Source organism: Dermatophagoides pteronyssinus, unplaced genomic scaffold (assembly GCF_027571235.1).
Source record: "Dermatophagoides pteronyssinus isolate colony J.1.1.1.1 unplaced genomic scaffold, Derpt_VIB-CSIC_2022.12 sq0008, whole genome shotgun sequence".
Taxonomy (NCBI): Eukaryota; Metazoa; Arthropoda; class Arachnida; order Sarcoptiformes; family Pyroglyphidae; genus Dermatophagoides; species Dermatophagoides pteronyssinus.
Window position 1 is genome coordinate 1,810,347 of NW_027461532.1, and position 23,210 is coordinate 1,833,556.

The 23,210-nt window shown below is 29.1% G+C and overlaps 4 protein-coding genes across 7 annotated transcripts; 2 read left to right on the plus strand and 2 right to left on the minus strand.

Annotated features, from left to right (window-relative positions):
• Window positions 1–558: 558 nt before the first annotated feature.
• LOC113795516 (uncharacterized) lies at window positions 559–4,999 on the plus strand. 3 transcript variants are annotated; one of them, XM_075820989.1, is made up of 8 exons: window positions 559–729; window positions 919–1,059; window positions 1,193–1,408; window positions 1,505–1,662; window positions 1,730–2,003; window positions 2,066–3,193; window positions 3,359–4,699; window positions 4,782–4,999. In XM_075820989.1, exons 1-8 carry the CDS (start codon window positions 648–650, stop codon window positions 4,868–4,870), a joined length of 3,429 nt encoding a protein of 1,142 aa, XP_075677104.1. In that variant the 5' UTR covers window positions 559–647; the 3' UTR covers window positions 4,871–4,999. The 3 variants fall into 3 exon arrangements, with proteins under 3 accessions (XP_075677104.1, XP_027201501.2, XP_027201504.2); XM_027345700.2 differs by having other exon boundaries at window positions 2,066–4,699; window positions 4,782–4,998; XM_027345703.2 differs by lacking the exon at window positions 919–1,059 and having other exon boundaries at window positions 560–729; window positions 2,066–4,699; window positions 4,782–4,996.
• A 336-nt stretch (window positions 5,000–5,335) lies between these two features.
• LOC113795492 (uncharacterized) lies at window positions 5,336–7,662 on the plus strand. Its single transcript, XM_075820990.1, has 3 exons — window positions 5,336–5,727; window positions 5,797–6,320; window positions 6,482–7,662. Exons 1-3 carry the CDS (start codon window positions 5,527–5,529, stop codon window positions 7,584–7,586), a joined length of 1,830 nt encoding a protein of 609 aa, XP_075677105.1. The 5' UTR covers window positions 5,336–5,526; the 3' UTR covers window positions 7,587–7,662.
• Window positions 7,584–9,943, minus strand: Exo70 (exocyst complex component 7). Its single transcript, XM_027345675.2, has one exon. The coding sequence runs from the start codon at window positions 9,845–9,847 to the stop codon at window positions 7,640–7,642; it is 2,208 nt and encodes a 735-aa protein (XP_027201476.1). The 5' UTR covers window positions 9,848–9,943; the 3' UTR covers window positions 7,584–7,639.
• Window positions 9,944–11,058: 1,115 nt separating this feature from the next.
• LOC113795510 (uncharacterized) lies at window positions 11,059–23,210 on the minus strand. Of its 2 annotated transcripts, none has more exons than XM_027345695.2 (2): window positions 20,653–23,210; window positions 11,059–13,914 (listed from the first exon to the last, which is right to left on the minus strand). In XM_027345695.2, exons 1-2 carry the CDS (start codon window positions 20,753–20,755, stop codon window positions 12,581–12,583), a joined length of 1,437 nt encoding a protein of 478 aa, XP_027201496.2. In that variant the 5' UTR covers window positions 20,756–23,210; the 3' UTR covers window positions 11,059–12,580. The 2 variants fall into 2 exon arrangements, with proteins under 2 accessions (XP_027201496.2, XP_075677225.1); XM_075821110.1 differs by lacking the exon at window positions 20,653–23,210 and adding an exon at window positions 14,024–14,302.

Sequence of the window (23,210 nt, forward strand, 5' to 3'; positions counted from 1 at the left end):
GAAAAAGTATTCAATTTACAACTTGAAATCGAAATTTTTTTTTAATGATATTCTACCATACCAAAAAAAAAAAATAAACGCAAATCTTAATGGATTTTTTCTTTTTCATATATTCATTACTCATTATTTTAATGATAATGACAAAGAGAGAGAGAGAGAGAGAGAGAGAGAGAGAGAGAGAGAGAGAGAGAGAGAGAGAGAGAGAGAGAGAGAGAGAAAATGAAAAGATGCAATAATTAATTCTTTGTATCGAAACGAAATGAAAGAAAAAAAAATTAATTTGTAATAGAAATAATTATGAGAAACACAAAATCCCAAAGTTAGATGATGATGATGATGATGATGGACAATCACCAAATTGATCGTTTGTTGTTTTGTTTCTTTCTTATTAATTTTTTTTTGAACAGAATGAAAATTTTGAATGAATGGATTTTATCCATGATTTAAAATCCAAATCCGGAGGCGTAACAGTTGATTAGTTGTTGATGTTGTTGTTTCCAAACTTGCATTGATCGTATGATGACCATTTCTTAATCAATTATCATTCATTCAAACAACAATTTATTCATTTTTATTTTGATCTTCAAACAGTGTGAATCGTATTCACACTTCTACTTTTTTTGTTTTCCCAAAAATATTTAAAAAAAATGTCAATATTATCGAATTTAATAATATTGGTTATATTGGCATTTGTGAATTGCCAACGACCATCATCATCGGTCATTCAAGGTAAATTCAGATTTATATTCAAAATTTTTTTATTATTAATTAATTAGATTTTAATTATTAACACATTACTTTTACCTATATCAATTTAAAAATAATTAATAATTAATTTTCATTTAACATTTTTGTTTTCATTAAAAAAAACTTTATTTCCGTTTTATTTTACTTTTTTAAAAAATGATGAAAAATAAGTGCCCACAATTCGTTTGAATAATCGTATTGTTTACAGAGAAAATGTAGCACAACCAAGCCGTCAATCTCCATATTTGATTCTATTACCCAGTTCTAATCGTCGAACATATTTTAATAATCCTTTCAATAATCCAACATATTGTATGTAAAACTTTTTTGTTTTCTATCTTTCAAATAAACAAAAAAACTGTTAACGAATTCTGTAAATTGCATGTTAATTTTTTTCCAATTGAATTTTCTTTAATTAATTTTGGATGATGATTATTTTAATTAGATAATAATTATCGACCATCAATTGCAAATGCTGAAGAAAATATATTACCTGGACCGGCAACAACTGAAAATCATCATCCAGTATCGGATGATGATGCAGAAAAAACTGGATCACCATTTGATTTTCTAAACGATGTACTTGATGAAGAACATGATCTAAATAATGCTAAAGCAGCATTGGATAGTCCAAATACACGTGATGTTATCAATCAAAATGGTAAACTAACTGATAATGATGAAATTTTTGTTTTTTTTTCAATAAAATTTTACTCGTTTAATTTTGTATTTTTTTTCCTCTCAAACAAAATCAAAGGACCAAACATGACCATATTTGCTCCGGTAGATGATGCTTTCAATAATTCACCAAAAGATTGGTCGGAAGAGGATAAGAAAAAATTTCTTGATAATCATGCTATTGTTGGTCAACGTGTTCCGATTTATCGATCAAATGATGGTCCTGAAGAACCATCGGTATGATTTCTTTTTCCCAAATTATTTTGACCTTGGAGATTAAAATCAATTTTTCCTTTTTTAAAAGCATAAAGAAGATAGACTTAATGTTTTAAGACCAAATCTTCATGTTGGTTCAAGTCCATTAGTACATAAAGTTGATCGATTACAAACTGAACCAATCAATACGATGACCATAATGTCTATGCAGCCAATTTTATCAACAATATCGAGATTGGTGAAAATTGCAAAAATGGAACCTAAATTACGTGAATCGGGTACATTTTTCTGTCCATTTGATAATCCAATCACTCGAAATATTGCTCGTAATGCTAATCCAAAAAATATGAAACAAGTTCAAGGTAAGTTAATTAACTTTTCATTAATGATCCGATTGATTTTTGATTTTCATTAATTCGAATAGAATTTTTATCCGATCATATGGTACCGGGTGAACAAGGTTGTCGTCCTGGTATGAAAAATCTTAATGGTAATCCTATTGATTGTGAAGAAACCGATCAAACAATTCGAATTAATCAAAAAGAATTTCCTAAACGACAAATTGGTACACCAATGGGCATCATTTTTATTATTGATGATATTATCTTCGATAATGCACCATATATGAATCGTTTGTTACCACGACAACCACCGGTATATGTACCACGAATATTCATTACATTACGGCTTGTACCAGCACAATTATTAAATGATAAAAATCAATCAATGATTGGATCAGATGATAATAATCCCGAAATATTGAATAACGAAGAACATGTTCGTATGGAAAGACAAAATCGTTTACCACCACCAGCACAGGTATTGAGACAAGCTAAAAATCGTCGACCACAGTCAAATAGTTTTCCACAACGTTATCAACAAGAACCATTACAACAAGAACAGCAAAAAATAGAGGATATACCTGATGAAGAAGAATCTCGTCCATTACCACAATCTCCTAGAAAAACAAAACCAAAATCTAATGGAAATGGTGCTAAAAAAGCTCCAAAACCAAAAATTGCTCAAGAAGAAGAACCTGAAGATCAGGATCAATCTGATCAAAAACCGCAACAACAATATCCAAAAAAGAGTAAAAAACCGAATGGAAAAGGTAAAGGACAAAAATCACCTGCTCAAAATAAGCCGAAACCAAAACCAAGTGAAGATGATCAACCAAAAGAGCCACAACAAGCTATAGATGATGAAGAACCAGAAGAAGATTCGGATCAAAATGCTCCTCAACAAACAAGTGATGCTAATGAAGATGAGCCTAAAAAAGATGAAGAAGAACCGAAAGACGAAGAAGAACCGAAAGAAGATGAAGAGCCTAAAGATGACGAAGAGCCTAAAGAAGACGAGGAAAAGCCTAAAGATGAAGAAGAGCCTAAAGAAGACGAGGAAAAGCCTAAAGATGAAGAAGAGCCTAAAGAAGACGAAGAAAAACCAAAAGACGAAGAGGAACCGAAAGACGATGAAGAACCGAAAGATGATGAAAAACCAAAAGATGAAGAGGAACCGAAAGACGAAGAGGAACCAAAAGATGATGAAGAGCCTAAAGAAGACGAGGAAAAGCCTAAAGATGAAGAAGAGCCTAAAGATGAAGAAAAACCAAAAGACGACGAAGAACCAAAAGATAATGAAGAACCGAAAGACGAAGAAGAACCGAAAGACGAAGAAGAACCGAAAGATGATGAAAAACCAAAAGACGAAGAAGAACCAAAAGACGAACAGGAACCTAAAGAAGATACACCAGAAGAAGAAGAGCCACAACAACAGGAAGAAGTACCGGACGAAGATGATGAATCACAGCAGCAACAACAACAGCAGCCTCCACCAACGAAAAGTAAAAAACCAAAAGGCCAAAAAAATGATAAACCAAAACCAAAACCAAAATCACCATCGAAAAAAGGTAAACAACCAAAACAACAGCCAGAAGATGCAGATGATAGTGCACAACAAGCGCCTGTACCACCAGCCAAGAAAAAGAATGGTAAACCAAAAGGAAATGGACGACCTAAATCACCGGCTGCAGTTGGACGGCAACCTCAACCACAGCCACAACAGCAGGAACAGGAGCAGGAACAAGAACAAGAATCACCGAATGATTATCCATTGGAACAGCAACGTGATTCGGAAGATCCATTTGAACAAAGACCAGAAGATTATCCTGCATTTGAACCACAGCAACGAATCGAACCGGAAGATCCAAATGATTTTGGTGAAATGCAACAATTAATGCGAAAATCAGCAAGACAACTTCGTTGCACTCGTTTTGTTGATTGGTTAATGAATAGCGGTGTAATGGATCAGATTCTTGAAAAAGCAAGAGAATTCAATGTAACATTATTTGCACCAGAAGACAGTGCTGTATCACAACTGCCATTTAATATGCTCAATACAATGCAACAACAACCAAAACGTAATGCTGATCTTATGCTCATGCATGCTATACCTGAATCATTTGAACAAATATATCCAGCAACACGTAGTAATTTTCATAGCCCATTAGGACAACCTTATGAACCATTTTCACCAATACAAACAATGCAACCAGAACGACAAATTCGATTTGATCGTAGTATAATGCCATCACCTTTAACTGGTCAATATCAACCATTAATTTCTGGTTGTCCATTAATGAATTCACATCAAATTGGACCGATTCGAATGGTATCAACTAGGGAAGTTTTGTTTCCACCACAACAATCCATTTATTCCGTTATGAAACGATCACCTAATCTACGATTATGTCGTGAAATTGTTGATCAAGCACAAATGGCACCTCAATTAAGTCGACCAGATCGAGCATATACTATGTTTACACCAACAGATAATGCAATTCGTAAACGATTATCACCCAGACAATTAAATTCACTTGTTCGTGATCCGAATGCATGTAGACAATTTGTTGATAAACATCTTGTCGCTAATCGTGCTATTTATCGTAGTTCGATACCACTTACAGCAAATGAACAAAATGATCCAAATTTCCAGGGTCGTCAAACTGATGTTCCAAGCATGATGGATCATGAACCATTACGATTAAGACGATCAGCTCGTAAGTATTCTAAAATAATGTTAATGTTTTTTTTCTCAACAAATTTTTCTAATTGCCATTTCTTTTTCAAAATAATCATTAGAATCTTTTTATGTAAATGATGGTCATGTTCAATATGCTGATATAACGACCAACAATGGTGTGGTTCACATATTGAATGATTATATCTAAAACAAAATCTATAAAATGAATCAAATTCCAACAATAATAATCGTTCGGAAAACTGGAACAAATCAATCAATCAATTTTTTCTTGTTGTTCAAAAAAATGTGATGATTAAAAATAAATAAATATTTTGCACCAAAAAAAATATCAACGATGTTTCTTTTTTTCAGGAAATTTGCAATTCACCATATGATAATAGAGTTGTTCGTTTTTTTTCATCGGTATCATTAAGGACAATCAAAAATTCAAGTTCAGTACAATTCCATTGAATAAACAATGAATTTGATGATTTTTGGGTACAATTAAATTGTTTCGGTTTTTGTTAAGTAACTCGACCATGATAAGATAAGTTGATAATTTTTTTTCCATAGAAGCAGAGAAAACTCTTAATAAAAAAAAATTATCTTATCGTTTGTAAATGATGAGTTCAACTGGCACAAGAAAAAAATTGTTTTCCTTGATTATCATTCGATAATAATGACTAAAACGATGCGATTTCATTCATCATTATACACCGGAAAATAGATATTTTTGCTCTTAAAAACATTATAAAAATCGAATACAATTGGTTAAAATCATCGTTATTCTTGTTGTTACTGTTTAAATTTTGTTTGTATCATCATTCGATTTTAATCCTTTCGTTTTTAATTTTGAAAAATAAAATGCCTTCATCAACTACAACAAAGGCTATTCAACCATCCAAAGATGATCTACTCAAACAATTTATAAATATTCAAATCGACAATGAACATCATATTGTTCGAAATGTTGTTCCGAAAAAAACAAATCATAAATTTCAAACAATTGCTGAAAATTTAGCTGTTTATATGGAACAAATGGCTAAAACGGATACTATTGGATTGGTATAATCATTATTTATCTAAATTCATCTTTGATTCTATTACTAAAAATGAAATTCTTATTTTGATTAGATTGATGCTGAACGTAATATGGAAAAATTATCCTATAAAGATTGGTATGATCAATCAAAACGTTTTGCATCATCATTGATTAATGAACATGATCTAATTAAAGAAGATATGATTGTATTTTATAGCGACAATTCAATCGATTATGCTGTCAGTATGATTGGTGCAATATTTACTGGATGTACATTTACACCAATCGTTGCAGCCAATGGAAAATTTGAACTTTCACATCAGATGAAAGATTCACGAGGTTCCATATTGGTTATTGATTGTAAACAAAAATTGGCTGTATTAGAAAGTGCTTTACAAAATGAAAAATATCGACAAGATATTCTTGAACATCTACGATTGATCGTCTTAATGAATGAACATGATATTAGCGATGAAATCACTACAATCATTGGGAATATTGAAACAATTTTAAAGAGTAGCAAATGTAAAATTGATCATTATCAACGAATGATAAATAGTGGTGGTAATATCACAAAAATACCACATTTTACCATTGATAAAGATGATCTGAAATCGTAACGTTGATTTAATGCAATTCATAAAAAGGAAATTCGGTAAGCAGCAAAAGTCATTGAAAATTAACTAGGAATGGCTACTCATTATATAGCCTATTGGTTGATTAATTGACCTCAATTCAATTATCGAATTAATTAATTAGTAATTTCAAACTGTTCAGCAACAATGATCATTTCATTATCATTTATACATCTGGTACTACGGGTATATCTAAAGGTGCAATACATTCAAATCATTCAATTTTGTCTTCAATTGGATTTCAGATGAACGATGAAAATGTTAATAATGAAAACCAAATGAATCAAAGATATCAAATACTTTGGTATCCATTAAGTCATGCATCTGGTTCGTTTATTTTACTTTCAAACACAATGAATGGCAGAACAAGTATATTATTTATTAATAATCAATTGGAACGATTGCTACAATTTACCGCTGAAAATCGATTATCCTTTTTACCATTATCACCTAAACATGCAACTCAAATGGCTCAAAATGATTATCAGAAACAATTCGATCTAAGTTCATTGAAATTGTTAATATGTGGTGGGGCAAAAATTCCTTTGAAAATAATTGAAAATGTACAGAAAAAATATCATATTCTATTCATTGATGGTTATGGTTCGACGGAATTTTTAGCTGGATTGTTTAATTTAGAATTTATGTTCGGTCGTATGCCTAAACCTGGATCTGTAGGTAGACCATCACCGGGTGTTGAAATGAAAATTATCGATTTGGAAACCGGTGTTGCATTGCCGGCCGAAAAACAAGGTGAAATTTTGTTACGTGGTCCACATAGATTTGTTGGTTATCTACGAAATGACGAAGCAACACGAACTTCAATTGATTCGGATGGCTGGTATCATACCGGTGATATTGGCTATTATGATGATGAAGGTTATCTTTATATTGTTGATCGTATTAAAGAACTTATTAAATTTCGTGAATGGAGTGTGATTCCAGCTGAAATTGAAGCATTCATCCTTCAGAATCCTGCCGTTGATAGTGTTTGTGTTGTGGGTGTTCCACATACTGTCGATGGCTATCATGTTCGAGCTTATATAAAAATTCGTGATGGATATCAACAATCGTTGACCGAGAAAGAAATTATCGATTCAGTACATGATAATATGGGATTTCAGAAACGTTTACGTGGTGGTGTAAAGTTCATTGAACATATTCCACGTACATCAATCGATAAAGTTGATCGAAAATATTTTCGAACATTAGTTAAAAATGAATTATTAACTGAAACGGTTGAATAGATTTTTAAAATAAATTTTTATTGTTTAAATTAAAAAATAATGAAATAAAATAATCAAGCCAATTCATCAAAAAGCAAACAAATTGATTGCGAGACATGATCCGGTGTATATTTAATATATTTATGAACATTTTTTGTGAATTCTACAGCTACATAACGTTCATAGAATTGAAAATAGATACGATTCAACCATTGAATCAATTCTTTTTTAATCTCTTCACGTAAATCACGATCCGGTATTGCATATGATCGATGTGATTGTATAACAGTTTCAAATTCTTTATTAAAACCGGCAAATTTATCTTTGATAATTTGTCGATCTTTATCTTTCAAACGAATCATTGGTTGTTGTTGATGGCTACCAATAGTTGACATACCTGATAAACTATATGATGAATGTGAATTCGGTAATGTTGAATATGATGATGATGATGACATTGTACCAGATCGCTGTGGTGATAATAATGTAGGATTATTAATTTCATCAATATAATGTATAACTTTATTCCAACATTTATAATAACCCATTTTGAATTCATGAATTTGTGCTTGATAATCATCACGAACATTTGAACGATATAATGATACTATTGATAATAATGAACTAGTTGTTAATGTTTTCAATATATAGAATGTATTATTTAATAAAAATAATGATTGTAATGATGGTTCATTATGATAGGATTCAGAACGTTTACGTAATGAAAGACCCATTGCTGATAATACACGCCAAATATATTGTGCAAATGCAATACGATTTTTATCACCCGATAATTCTAATGATTGAATATCGGTTACAGTGACAACACGTGATAATATATCTAAATATGATTGTAAATGTACCAGAAATAACATTACATTACTTGTTAATTCATGTACGGTACCATCTTTTGGTACACGATGATGATGTTGATCACTTTTAATATATTCAATAAATTCTTCCAATGTTTTTGATATGGTTGTCTGTAATGTAACAACAAGTGAATGTAATCGATGTGATACTTGTGAATCACAACCATCCAATAATAAATCAAATGAATGACGCATATATGCATGATAACGTAAAACGGGTAATAGAAAAAGTGCTGAACTAAAATCCTGTTTCTGTACCGATCGTTTTACACGTGTTGATAATTGTTCACCTTCATGATAGGCCGATTCTAATGATAATAAAATTACTCGAGAAAATATTATCTTTTGATTATCAACCGGAATTATACGTTCAATTAATGCTAATTCTAATTGCATTAATTTCAATAAACCAGTTACAGTTAATACATAGGCAAAAATTTCCGGTTCCGTTATATTAAGATCAAGTAAATCTTTACTATCGTATGATGATAATGTTGCTGTAGAAATATCGATACGTTTCATTAGATGAAGATTTTTACGTCCACCCAATAATGGTGATAGATGTGCACCAAGCATATTAATCATTGAACCAAGTGTTGATGATTTCAAATATGATCGAAGATTATTCAATGATTTTGATAAAACATCAGATCGTAAACGTGAATAAAGTTGTACAAAATCCTGATTACGATTATGGCAAAGCCATTCGGCTAATAATTTTAAATCATGTAGAATTTTTTCAGGATTACCATTACGACGATCGGCTAATTTAAATACCTTATATAGGTCAGGTTCTTGTGTCGTTGACGGTAGCTTTTCCGATTCTTGATCATCATTATTATTATCAATCGATTTATTAAATGATTGTTGTTGTTTTTGAATAACTGGACCATTTGCTTTGATCATATCAAGAATAATATCAACTTTTTTAATCTCTTCACTATGACGGGACATATTTTGACGAAATTCTTTTTCAATAATTTGTCCACCTTTTTCCAATAAACTACCACAATTCATTAGTTCTGGACTTTCACGATTATTATGTTCAAAATAACGAACTGCTTCGGTTAGACGATTAAGATCAGCAATATAATCAGCATACATTGATGATGATCCAGGACCATTGATAATATTTGGTTCAACTTCACCGGCAACCGTATAAAATTTTATAACATAATCTAATCGTTTTAATGAAAAATTTATATTCTCTTGTTGACGTTGAAGATTACCAGTTTCTTTATACACTGGTTGCACTGTTTCTTCAAGCTTCAATAATCGATCATCAAATTTTGTCAATGTTTCAACCATTTTTACACAATTATCCGATGATGATGTAAGTAATGATTTTAAACGTGCTAAACTATTTGTAGCATTAGCCAATTTACGACGATCATCTTCAAGTTCTAACATTTTAATAATTATAAACGAATCCAAAATCCAAAAATCAAACCAAAACAAACCAAAAACCAAACCTCAAAAAAACACCTCATCAACCTCAACAATATTGTTTTTGTTTACAATTTTTGAATCATTTAATATGATTGCTCATAGATGGCATTAGGGATTTATTTTTCAAAAAAAAAATTTTGAATTTCTAATCAATTTTCAATTCAAATTATCGAATAATCAATTTCCATCATAATCATAATCGTAATCATTATCATTAGATGACATTGAATTTGATTCCATTTTTTGATATGATAAAACAAAAAATTCATGTGTGTACAGTGTGTTCGTGCATGTGTATCTACGAAAAAAAATTGATTCAAATTGATGATATGAAATGTTTTTTTTTCATCACTTCACTGTCACTAATTTGTCAGGAAAAAAAATTCAGAAAATCCAAATTGAAAATGTGAAAATAGAAATAAAGCGAAAAATATAAATATTCAAATTTTTGTTTATGATTCAGTCTTTAGTTGGCAAATTTAAATGACATAATTATCTCGATGATGATAATAATAATAAAAAGTTTACCGAAATAATTTTCTAATATTTATTTAAGATAATGATGATGATGATGAAAGACATTTATAATGATGACTTTTTTATACTTGCACATCTGTAAATTATTCTGATTTTTTACTGATTTATTCTACAAATAATAATAATAATAATAATGATGATGAAAATCATTCAAATTCCAAGTTGATCGGGTCATATCCAAATAAAGATCAACATATACATGATAAATGTACATTATTATTATTATTCATTTCGAACGTAATTCTATAAATAACAAAGATGATTACCTAAAAATAAACAAAAACGAAAACAAATATAGAAAAAAAAACGTATAAATAACGTAATAAATATCAAGGAATATAAAACAAACGGAAGCTGAGAAATGTTTATTTTTTTTTCTTTCTTTCTTTCCTTCATCATCATCATTCTTATTATTATGGTTATAAAGTAAAAAACAAAAAATTTTATTCAGTTTTATTAGAATTGAGAAAAAGAACCTTCTTTTCAACAACCGAACAAAAAAAAAACTAAACAACAACAACAACAACAATAAAACTTATTGAAAAATCAAGGGAAAAAATGAAAATATTCAGAATGACGATAAAAACAATAGTTTTTTGACATTTGATTCGTTTGTACTGTGCTACAGAATATTATTTTATTTTTTATTTTGTTTTTTGTAATGATATCAAATGAAAATGATGACGAAACGTTTTTCAATTCTTTATATATTATTATATAGTAAATTAAGATTTAAATTCAACAAACAAACAAACAAAAAAAAAACCACAAGCAACAACAACAACAACAACAATACTGTATTTAAATTATATGTAATTAATCGATTTTTATTATTATTATCTTTTTTTTTGTTATTTGGTTTATTTTTTCTATATCATTTCGGTGGATAATACGTGATTGAATGTTTGTGCGTGTGTGGGTGAATGGATGGTTGATTTGTTTGTTGGTTGATTGGATTGTAATGACATTTTCAGGAGAAGATTTTTTTTTTGTCCATTAAAAATAACAATAAAAACAATGATGATTTTGTTTTGAAAAAAAAAATATTAAATGAAAAAAAAAGGAAAAGAAATCGGAAATGATTGAATGAACGAATTCTCGGAAATTTTTTCCATCAACGCCAAACCAAGAGAAAAAAAACACAAAGTTAAAATCTGATTTTTGATGTGATGATGATTCGACAATGATGATGATGATGATGATAATCCAACCTAAGTAAAAGAAGGAAATATTCTCGTTGATTCTGGATGATAATTTTTCAATTTAAATTCTAAAGAAAACAAAAAATTCTGTTTTTTTTATCGTTTCTTTTCTCTATAGAGATTATTATTATTATTTAAAATGGATATGCTTTTCTTTGGTGCAAAACAAACAAAGTGAGAGAGAGTGAGAAGAAAAAATGGAAAGTATGTGTGTGAATGAAAACTGATTGATTCGGATCGTCGGTGAATAAATAAATAAAATATCAACAAATGATATCATATCGAAATGATTGTGAAAAATATAAATGCAACGACAATAATGATAATAATGATTGAGGAAGAGATTGAAAAATAATGGAAAATTAAATTGAATGAATAATTCATCAGGAAATTTTTTTTTAGTTTTTTTTTCTTTTTGAAATAAATATCTATTCCATATATTTTGAATATAAGTCTACAAATTATATAATGTGTATTGTGTGTGTGTGTGTGTGTGTGTGTGTGTGATTTTGATATGTGTGATGTGTGATGTGGGTGTGTGTGCATAATTGATAATAGAATTTTTCTTTCCGAATCAAAGTGTGAAAAGAATATTTTTTAAAATGAATGAATGAATGAATGAATGAATGCTGTTTGAAATTGTATGGAAAAATGATTATCAAAGTGTAATGATCATGATGATGATGATATATGAATCGAAAACAAAATTCTGTTCATTTTTTTTTTTTTTTGTTTTTTATGTAATGAAATCAAATGAATGATGAAAACGTATGTTTTGTTTTTTTGTTTTGTTTTTGTTTTTTAAAACAAAAAAAAATATGCAAATTTTGATCAGAATTTAATACTTCAATAATTCGTTATTCGACAATGTCCAACGAAAAATAATTAATTGATTTTCCGGGATATTTGGTTGTTTTATCAAAAAAATTTTTTTGTTTTCATAAATTCATCATCATTAACATAATGAATGACATTGAACAGGATGTAATAATCCTTGTAATATACAACGACGCATACATTCTGGTCCTCTTTTGCCCAATGTTGTTGAACTTGTTGATGATAATAATGGTGTCGATGTACGTATGATTGATGATGATAATGATTTTTGATGATTATTCTGTTGTTGTTGTTGTTTTTGTCGTTGTTGTTGTTGTTGTTGTAATAATAGCCTATTATGTGGAAATTGTTGCAAATGTCGTAATAATTTAATAAAACGATTTGGATCTTTTAATATCGATAATTCATCATTGTTATTATTATCATTATGATCATCATCATTATTATTATTAGCATTAATAACATTGACATCATTATCATGATGATGATGATTATTATTATTATTATGAATATTTCCTATTGAATTGACATTATTTTCATTATCAATTGATTCTAGATTTAATGCTCTTGTCGATGATGATGATAATGATGATATTCGTGGCAATATTTTCATTGCTGTTGTTTTCGTTGATAATAATATATTTTTTGATTGTTGATTATTATTATTATTATTGTTATTAATCATCCTATCGGTAGACGAATGATCCATATTTTCCATCATAATACTGGGTTTTGTTGCAATGTTAACGAATGATGGTGATGATGATGATGATGATGATAATGATTGTAATGGTAATTGTCGATTTGTATTATCCAATGAAATAATTTGATTAGATTTTTTAGCTGCCAATTCATCATTATTATCATTAAAATTATTATTATTATTATTACTACGAATGATAATATCCGAATCATTTAGATCAACATCATCAACATCATCATCATTATTATTATCATCATCTTCATTATCAATAGAATTACTATTAACATCGTTCATATCTGTATGTGATGAAAACTGTGATGGTAATGATGATGATGATTGATGTAGACGACGATGCTGATTCAATGAATCCAAATTTGATGATAATGATGTTGATGGTTCAGAAAATTTACCATGTGACCAGAAAAAATGTTGTTGCTGTTTTCGTTGCTGATGATTTGGATAATGTTGATACAATTGTTGTTGTTGTTGTTGCTGTTGCTGCAATGGTTGTTTATTAAAATAATAATGATGGCTATGATGATTTTGATGATGAATATGATGATTATTTGGTACTACAGGAAATATATGACGTAATACTTCATTCAATTCATCAATGGCAGCACGTGTTTTTTCATCATCATATACTAAATATTTTTGTTTATTATTATCATTATTATTATTATTATTATTCATTAGATTTTTCGTTATAATTTGTTGATCATCTTCCCGTTGATGATTTATTATTGGATCTATTATTTTTTGTTCACCAAAAAAAAGAGAAAAAACAAACAAAATTAATAAATGTCAATGAACAAAATATATTTGAAAAAAAAGAAATTTGATTAGAGAAAAATTCACTTGAAGTAATGTATTTTTGAAGTAAACAAAAAAATTTGGATGAGATAATCTATCGATAATCATGACAACTATAGGATAACAACAACAAACAAACAACAACTCGAATAACAATATGCCCAATGGGCTTAATTTAAAAAGGATTAATTTTGTTTGTTGATTTTTTGTTGTTGTACAAAATACATTTTAGATCCGATTATCTAATAACAGTATTTTCCTGGAAAAAAAACAAACGAAAATGTGTCATCATTATCATCATCAGTGTGTGTGTTGTTGTAAATTGAGTAGATTTGAATTGAAGTTACCATTCATATAACATGTATTTTTTTTTATGATGATGTACATGTGTTCGATTGAAATAAATTACTTGCATTTTGTATGTTCAACTGTGAACACGTGTTTATTTTATTATTCTCGTTCCCGGATCTCAACATTTGGTAGCATTGCTCAGTGGTTCCAACGAATAATAATTTGTACGTTACAAAATGTCGAATGATAATGATGGCGGTAATGATTCGATTAAAATGATGTTAGAAATGATGTCTGAATTCAATGATCGAATGGTACGAATGGAACAGGCAAATTTAATTCAGCCGTCAACATCATCATCATCAAATAATATTGTACCTACACCGGTTGTTCATCGCAAGTCGAATCATGAAAACTACGTGTTTTCACAAATTGTGAAGTATGACGGAAAGAATCTGAAACACTGGATAACGTCAGTAAAAGCGGCATTCAAAAGCTGTGGATACAGTCATTTCTTGGAAGGTGAACTCAATTCGACACATCCGGATTTCCAATTATATCAGAATTGTCTTGGAACGATATCGTTGACATTTGTTCCTGAAAAGTTTGAAATTATCGAACATTGTACCAGCGTTTACCAAATTTGGAAACAAATGGCTGACGTTGAAAAGGATACATATGCAACAGCGGTTCGTAAGCTGAGTGAATTGATAAATTGTGCTTATCGTTCCGGAAGTCTTCGCACATGGTTTGAAACACTGGTTGCGAAGTTCGAATCGATTGATTCTGATTGGATAAAATTCAGTGATAAAAGCCGTTGTATCGTCGTCATGTTTTTGCTACGAGCAAACTCGAAATTTGAACAATTGACCGATCGTATAATGATGAATCAAAATGGCACGATGAAGGATATTCTCAACGAATTCATTGAATACGATGAGAAATCAAAATACCAATCCATAGCATCGAATTCTGGATCAAATGATCATAAAGAATTGGCTAAAATGGCATCGAAGAAATCATCAAAAAGTGGTATCAGATGTTCATTTTGTTTGAAACCTGGTCATACATGTGATGAATGCTGGATCAGACAACGGATTGAGAAACAAAAATTAAATACATCATCATCATCGTCATCATCATTATCGAAAAATAAACTGTCATCATCAACATCAAATCTGAAAGAAAAATCGTCTAAATCATCAAGCACAAAGGATAAGAGAATGGCTAAATCTTTGTTGCAAAAATCGATTGTAAAGTCACCTGATGTATGGATCTTAGACTCCGGGTGCACATCACATATAACAATTAATGAAAATTGCCTCATCGAACCGAAAATCAATGTAATTGAATTTGAAATTGCCAGTGGAAAAACAGTCAAATCCGTAAAGACTGGTGATGTTATGATCGAACCAAAGCCCAACTGCAAACTGATTTTGAAAGATGTTGCTTTTGGAGATTTCAATTCGAATCTTGTCTCAATGGTTAAATTGGTTGAAGACGGATTCAAGATATCGGTCGATAATAAACAGGCAAAAATATTCAAGCAGAATATATCATTTACGGCGAATTTAGACGAGAACAATTTATGGATCATCAACAGCAAGCCTACGAACATTATAATGAATCTGTGGCATAAAAGGTTGGCTCACTGTGGTAAAAATGTATTGAAACGGATTAAGAAAGTTGTGCCACAAATTGATCTAAAATATGAAAATTGTGATGATTGTGCACAAAATAAATCTGTAGCTTCACCACACAACCATCCGATGATCTATGAAAATGTAAAACCATTCGAGATGCTGCACATTGATCTTTGGGAATCTCCGGTACCATCGATTCAAGGAAGTAAATATGGAATGTTAATCGTTGACCATTGCACCAGGTTTACGTTTGGTATATCCATTGAATTCAAATCTGATGCCGCATCTAAACTAATCGAATTTATTGATTTTAATCAGAAAAGACTTGATCGTAAAGTAAAAACTATTCGTACCGACAAAGGTACAGAATTTGTGAATAGCACGCTGAAAACGTTTTGCAAACAGCATGGTATTGTACACGAAACGACAGTCGGATACTCGCCTGAACAAAACGGAATTGTAGAAAGGATGAATCGAACCGTTTTTGAAACGGTAAGATTATTGTTAAATTCTGCATGTGCACCGTATCAATTGTGGGCAGAGACCATGTCATATGCCATTTATGTTATTAACATCTGGATTCGTGCTGATGAAAAGACGCCGTATGAAAAATTTTATTCAAAGAAGCCGAATTATAATCATTTACGTACATTCGGTTGTGAGGCATTTCATCATATAACAAAATTGAAACGATCATCTAAATTCGATAAAACATCAGAACGTCTCATGTTCATTGGCTACACGGGTTCAACAACTAACTATCGTTTGGTAAATCCCAATACATTCGAAATTGTCATAACAAATAATGTGAAATTTAATGAAGATAAAATGTTTTTTGACTGGAATAATTCGTCACGAAACTTGTCCAATGAATCACCACGATCAAATTTTGATTTAGTTAATTCCAATTGTTCTGATGATGATAATGATGAAAATGAAATTGAAAACAATGATCATGATAATGAATCGACATCTTTATCAACAACTAGTCAACATGAAAATGATGAAGATTTAACATCCGAATATGAAGCTGAAAATGATAGTGAATCGTATTCGTCAATTGAACCGGAAGAAAATGTTGGTGTAAGAAGATCGACACGTGTGAATTTTGGTATTCCACCAGTTCGTTATGGATATCAATGTAGTGATAGTAGTATTGAAATACCAACTACATATGATGAAGCGATCAATTCGAACAATTCTGATGAATGGAAACAAGCTATTAGCAAAGAAATCACACAATTACGAAAGTATAAAGTGTTTGAAAATGTTTCCTTTGATTCGTCAAGAAAAGTAATTCCTACGAAATGGATATTTACACGTAAACGTGATGGCACATTTAAAGCTCGCTTAGTAGCTTGTGGCTATTCGCAAAAATATGGTATCGATTATGATCAGATTGCATCACCAACGCCTGATTCTACATTAACAAATCTGATTTTGAGCTACGCAAAAACGTTTGATTATCGTACTCGACAATTGGATATCCGAACTGCATTTCTAAATGCTAGTCTTGATGAAGAATTGTATGTAAAAACGCCACCAGGTTTTGGTGATAATGGTCATTTGAAATTGAAAAAGGCGTTATATGGACTAAAACAAAGTCCGCTACAATGGTATAAAACAATATCTTCTCATCTATTATCGATTGGATTTCAGTGTTGTATCGCTGATAAATGTTTATTCATGAAGAATAATATTTTGCTTCTCGTTTATGTCGATGATATCATACTTTGTGGGCCAGATGAAAATCAGTTGACCAAAATTGTCAAAGATCTTGAAAAGCGGTTTGAAGTAACTGATATTGGTAATTTGAAAGATTATCTCGGTATAGAAATTGTCGATAAAGGGGAGCATTTTGAACTTAATCAATCGAAATATATCCGAAAAATTATGATGGAATTTAACATGATTAATTGTAAACCAACGTACGTACCGATGAGTTCGTTGTATCAACAAAATGATGAAGAAGAAGTAAATGAAAATTTACCTATTCGTAAATTGATTGGTTCATTATTATATGTTGCTAATAAAACGAGACCGGATATAATGTTCGCTACAAATTGGTTGTCAAGATTTCTAACGAAACCAACGAAATCGCTATTCAATGCGGGAAAACAAATTCTGCGATATTTATCTGGTACTATTGATCAATGTTTAATTATCGGAAAAATGAATCAAGATCTGGCAGTTTATACAGACTCGTCTTTCGGACAAGGTGCTACCAGACATTCAACATCGGGTCTTATCGTAACATGTGGAAATACTGTACTTGGTTGGAAAAGTAATAAGCAACGTAAAATCACGATATCAAGTTGTGAATCTGAACTAACAGCAATAATGGATGGTTATAGATGCGTTCGTTTCATTCAACAAATTATGAATTTCATTAATTACGATGTGAATATCAATTTCTTGTGTGACAATCAATCAGTCATTCATCTCATCAATAATCAATCGTCAATGAAACGGTCGAGGTACTTCGATATAGAGTTGAAGAAAATAATCGAAGTATTTGCAACAAACAAAAATTATGATATCAAGTTTGTAAACACAAAGGAACAGCTAGCGGATTTTTTGACAAAACCGCTGCCAAGAAAAGCTTTAATTGATATAACTAAAAAGTTATTTGTGAATTGAATTTTATTATCTATTTTTGTAATTCAATTCAAATGTAACTCAATAAGGGGAGATTGTTGTAAATTGAGTAGATTTGAATTGAAGTTACCATTCATATAACATGTATTTTTTTTTATGATGATGTACATGTGTTCGATTGAAATAAATTACTTGCATTTTGTATGTTCAACTGTGAACACGTGTTTATTTTATTATTCTCGTTCCCGGATCTCAACATGTGTCTATGACAGATATTTTAATTTCCAATGATCAAATAATGAAATGAAAAAAATTAAAAGTCATAATTAAAACACAAAACATTAATCAACAACAAAAAAAAATAAATGTCATTCATTCAACCAAAGAATAACCCGAAAATATTAATAGAATCGGTATATATGGGTGAAGAAATTATAGATTCCAAACAAAAAAAAAATTTGATGAATCAAAAAAAACATAAATGGGAATTATTCCGGTAATCGCACACACACATACATTATCAACAAACAAACAAATGAAACTAATGAAAACCACTTCCGACAATAATCATATTACACGTAAAGAATGATAATGGAAATAATTCAAGTGGGAAAAAAGTGATGATGATGATGATAATATTATTTTATTTTATTGCAATAATCTTATTTTATGCATAAATGATTATTAAATCAAAAATAATAATATTTTACCCAATCATGTAAATTATAATTATTTTCATTTATTATTAGGAGATATTCGGGAAAAAAGGTAAATGACAATGATTGATTGATTGATTGTGTGTAAATTGTATAATTCTCTATGTGATTCTATAATAATCAATATAAATTGAAAAATTACAAAAACAAAACAAAAGCATAAGGAAAAATATGCTGACTAATAATGATGGCGATAATTATATGTAGGTCATCGGAAAAAAAAAAGATTTTTACTATTCAATGAATGAATATTTATCGATTGATTGATTATTGATCTTTTGTTTTTCTTCTTCTTCTGTAATTTATCGGGATATATTTAAATAGTCATATGTAAATTATTCTATAAATAACTATAAGACTGATCTGAATGAAATAGCACTGAATTATTGTCGAATATATTCCGGAAATGTTCATATTCAGTTCTGTTTTCCATAAATGTCTGTACAAAAATAACACCGAAAAGAAACTCGTAATGTCATGGATATTAATTAGAAATAAGAATAATAAGATAAATTTTTAATACTTTCAAACAAATTAATTAAGTAATATAACGAAAAAGGAAAGAAAAAAAAAGTTAATTATAATTTATTCAAAGTTTTCGATGAAAGAAGAAGAAGAAGATGAAAATCAAAAATCGATAGTAATAGTGTAAAAACATTGATAACAACAACAAACGATATTTACGACATTATCATATGACATCAAGTTTCATTTACTGTTATCCGCAACAACAAAAAAAAAGTTCATTATGGAATTAATTTGTTTCAAATTTCATTTTATGTATGAAATAAGTAAATGAATTATAATAATGATAAAATCTATAAAAGGCAAAAGAGAGAGAATTCGGTCAAAAATAAATAAATAAAATAAAATGAATGTAACGAATTTCCAATTATTTTTGTCTGGTTTTTGCCCTTATTGGTTCAATGTTTTGCAAACAAAATTTTATGATTTTTGTATCAGAAAAAAAACAAACAACAAAAACAAAATTTGAAACAGTATTTAGATAACAACAAGAATGTATAAGAAAGTCATAAATTTGGATTAAGTAAATTGGATTTTTTTTTTCTTTCTTTAATTTAAAAGAATATTCTATGAACCTAAGAAACTAAAAATGAAAAGAATTTTTGATTTAGAAAAAGTTTACTTTTTTTTCCTATTCTTAGCAAAATTCCATTTTCATTTCAAATATTAAAAAATTCATTACTGAAAAAAAATGATTTTTTTTTCTTCATCTTTTTCTTTCCGAAATTGATAAAGAGAAAAAATACATATTGAGAATTCTCATTCTCCACCCATAAGAAAAATAAAATGAAAAAAAATAATTGAAATCTTTTTTTTTCAAATGTGAAATTTGAAATATTTGTCACATGATGAAATATTGACAAATGGAAAATTGACAAAAAAAAAAATTGATAAAATTTACCTGTCATAATGAATGTTGCCGCTGCAAATGTTATTATGATAAACATTTGTATTAGTAAACGTTGTGGATACATTGTTGATGATATTATTATCTTGGTTGACATAATTTTTTTTTATTCGGACAAAAAATCAAAATCAAGAAATAAAAAATACAGAATTAGGAACAATTTTCAATGAGTGATGTAGTGATGAAACAATAAAGAATTATTTATTCGAAAATAAAAAATGAATCATTTTGTTTTGTATTTTTGGGGTGTTTCACAATTTTCAATCAAGAGAAAAATTCAGAAATTTGTATTTCTTTGAACAGAAAAAAAGATGATGCAATCAAGAATCAAATGAAAATAAGTAATTTTCTATAAATCACACCAGATAGGTTTTTCCATGAATATTTATAATTTCGTTTTTGTTTTTATATTTCTGATAATTTTCATTAGGTTTTTGACTTTGAAAAGTTCAAAACCAAAAAAAAAAACAACATAAACAGAAATGAATTCAGTTGATGACGACAATTTGATGATGGTGGATGATGACGAATCTATGTTCAATGCATGGCTAAAATCACGTTATATCGATTATTATTAACATTTGATGATAATCAATATATTAGAAAAATGTTTGTAATCAATGAAAAATCTGAAATGTATATTTATTTATTTATAAAATGGCGTAACATTTGTATTCGGTACAAATATGGTGTGTTATTTTGAATATATTAAAGAGTGAACCCAATGATTTGGTAATATGAAATCGATAACGATGATGATGAAATTGTGATTTTTAAATTAGCAAAAATGAATGAAATTTGTTTGGCTTTTTGCTTTGTTTGGTTTTTTTTTCAATATTGCTCTCTTTTTTTTTATCGTCAAACAAGAACCAATTTTTTTTTGGGTTCCAACAAGATGATTTGAGTTATTTTTAATTTTCTATTTAAAAAACAATCATTCAAAAGGTTTCATTTTTTTGATTATTCTTATAGTCTTATGATCATCAAACAGAAGACTGAAATCAACGTGATAAATGTGCTGGTTTTTTTTTTTGTAGATTATTATTGATTTATGATTATATAAAAAAAATTCATTATAATTAATCAGGTTTCATTTACAGAAACAAAACTAAATAAATCGAAACTAAATTGATTAATTTCGTTCCAATAATAATGAAAATCGATTGATGTTTAAAAAAAAAGATGTAGACATTTATTTATTTATATACAGAAAAATATTTCAAAGTACGGAAGTTTGATATGATTAATTCCAGAAGAACGAAAAGTATTTCAATAGAATTTGATTTTTTTTTATATAAAGAATTCAACAACAAATCAATCAATTACAGAAAAAAAAATTCTACAGCAGAATCCAACCGGAAGGCAATAGTGACATTAGTTTGTTTTGTTTTGTTTTTTTTCGATGATTTGATTTGATTGCATAAAATTTATGAAATCAAATTGAACATTTTAATGTTGTTGTTTTTGTTATTTTTTCTTCAACTGATCAAACCAATCAATCAATACAGATGATATTTAAATGCACCCCAAATTCAAAACACACACACGCACAGACAGACACAAAATAACAAATTCACGTAAACACAAAAAAATGTAAAAAATTTTGTGAGAACAAAAAACAAAAATGATGTTGGTTTTTATTTTATCTTTCCTACTTCTTTGATCATTTTAAGGTAATTCATCATCATCATCGTCGTCGTCGTAATTGGAAAAAAAATCAAATTTATTTTCCAAAGAATTTGAATTGATTACGAATTGTAGGAATCTACGGAAATGGAATTTTTGCTGATTGATTTGATCGAAATTATATTGTTTGATTCAATTTCGATTCTGTTTTTTGAATTTTTTTCTTCATTTATCATTCTTCAAAATGGATTCATTGTTGTTCTTGTTTTATTGCATAAACACAAAATTTCACTTGTTGTTGTTACAGAAGATAGCACCAAACAGATTCTATGTGTTTTGTTTTGTTCTAGAAAAAATGATGTGAAGAATATTTTGTACAATTTTGTTTTGTTTTTTGTTACTGATGTCCAAAATTCAAATATACTTTTACTTTTTTTCGATTATAAATACTGTTTAGAATTTATTCCCAATAAAAAGTATTTTGGGTTATATGATAAATAGTAAAATATAAGTAAGTAAGTTGATAGGAATCGCCCACTAACCAACAACGTCAAAACTCAATGTGTAGTGTCTGTGTGTGTGAGTGTGTACTGTATATTGTTGCGTGTATAGCGGTCTGGAAGTTTGAGAATAATACACAATATTCTTGTCGTTTGGTTATCATACAAACACACACGACGACGAACCAATCGGTAAAGTTTCATATGATTATTATGATTTTAACCGTTTGGCGCGCGTTCCAAAACGAAACAAAAAAAAATTTACTTGGATTTTGACGCCGGCGCTTATCGAATGTTCACCTAATTTTAAATTACAATTTACATTTTTTTTGTTTGTTTGTTTGTTTCTAGTTCAACCATAATTCATTGATTCATTTAATGTATTTTTGTTTTCATTTTGGCCTTTTTTTTTGTTTGTTCCACTAA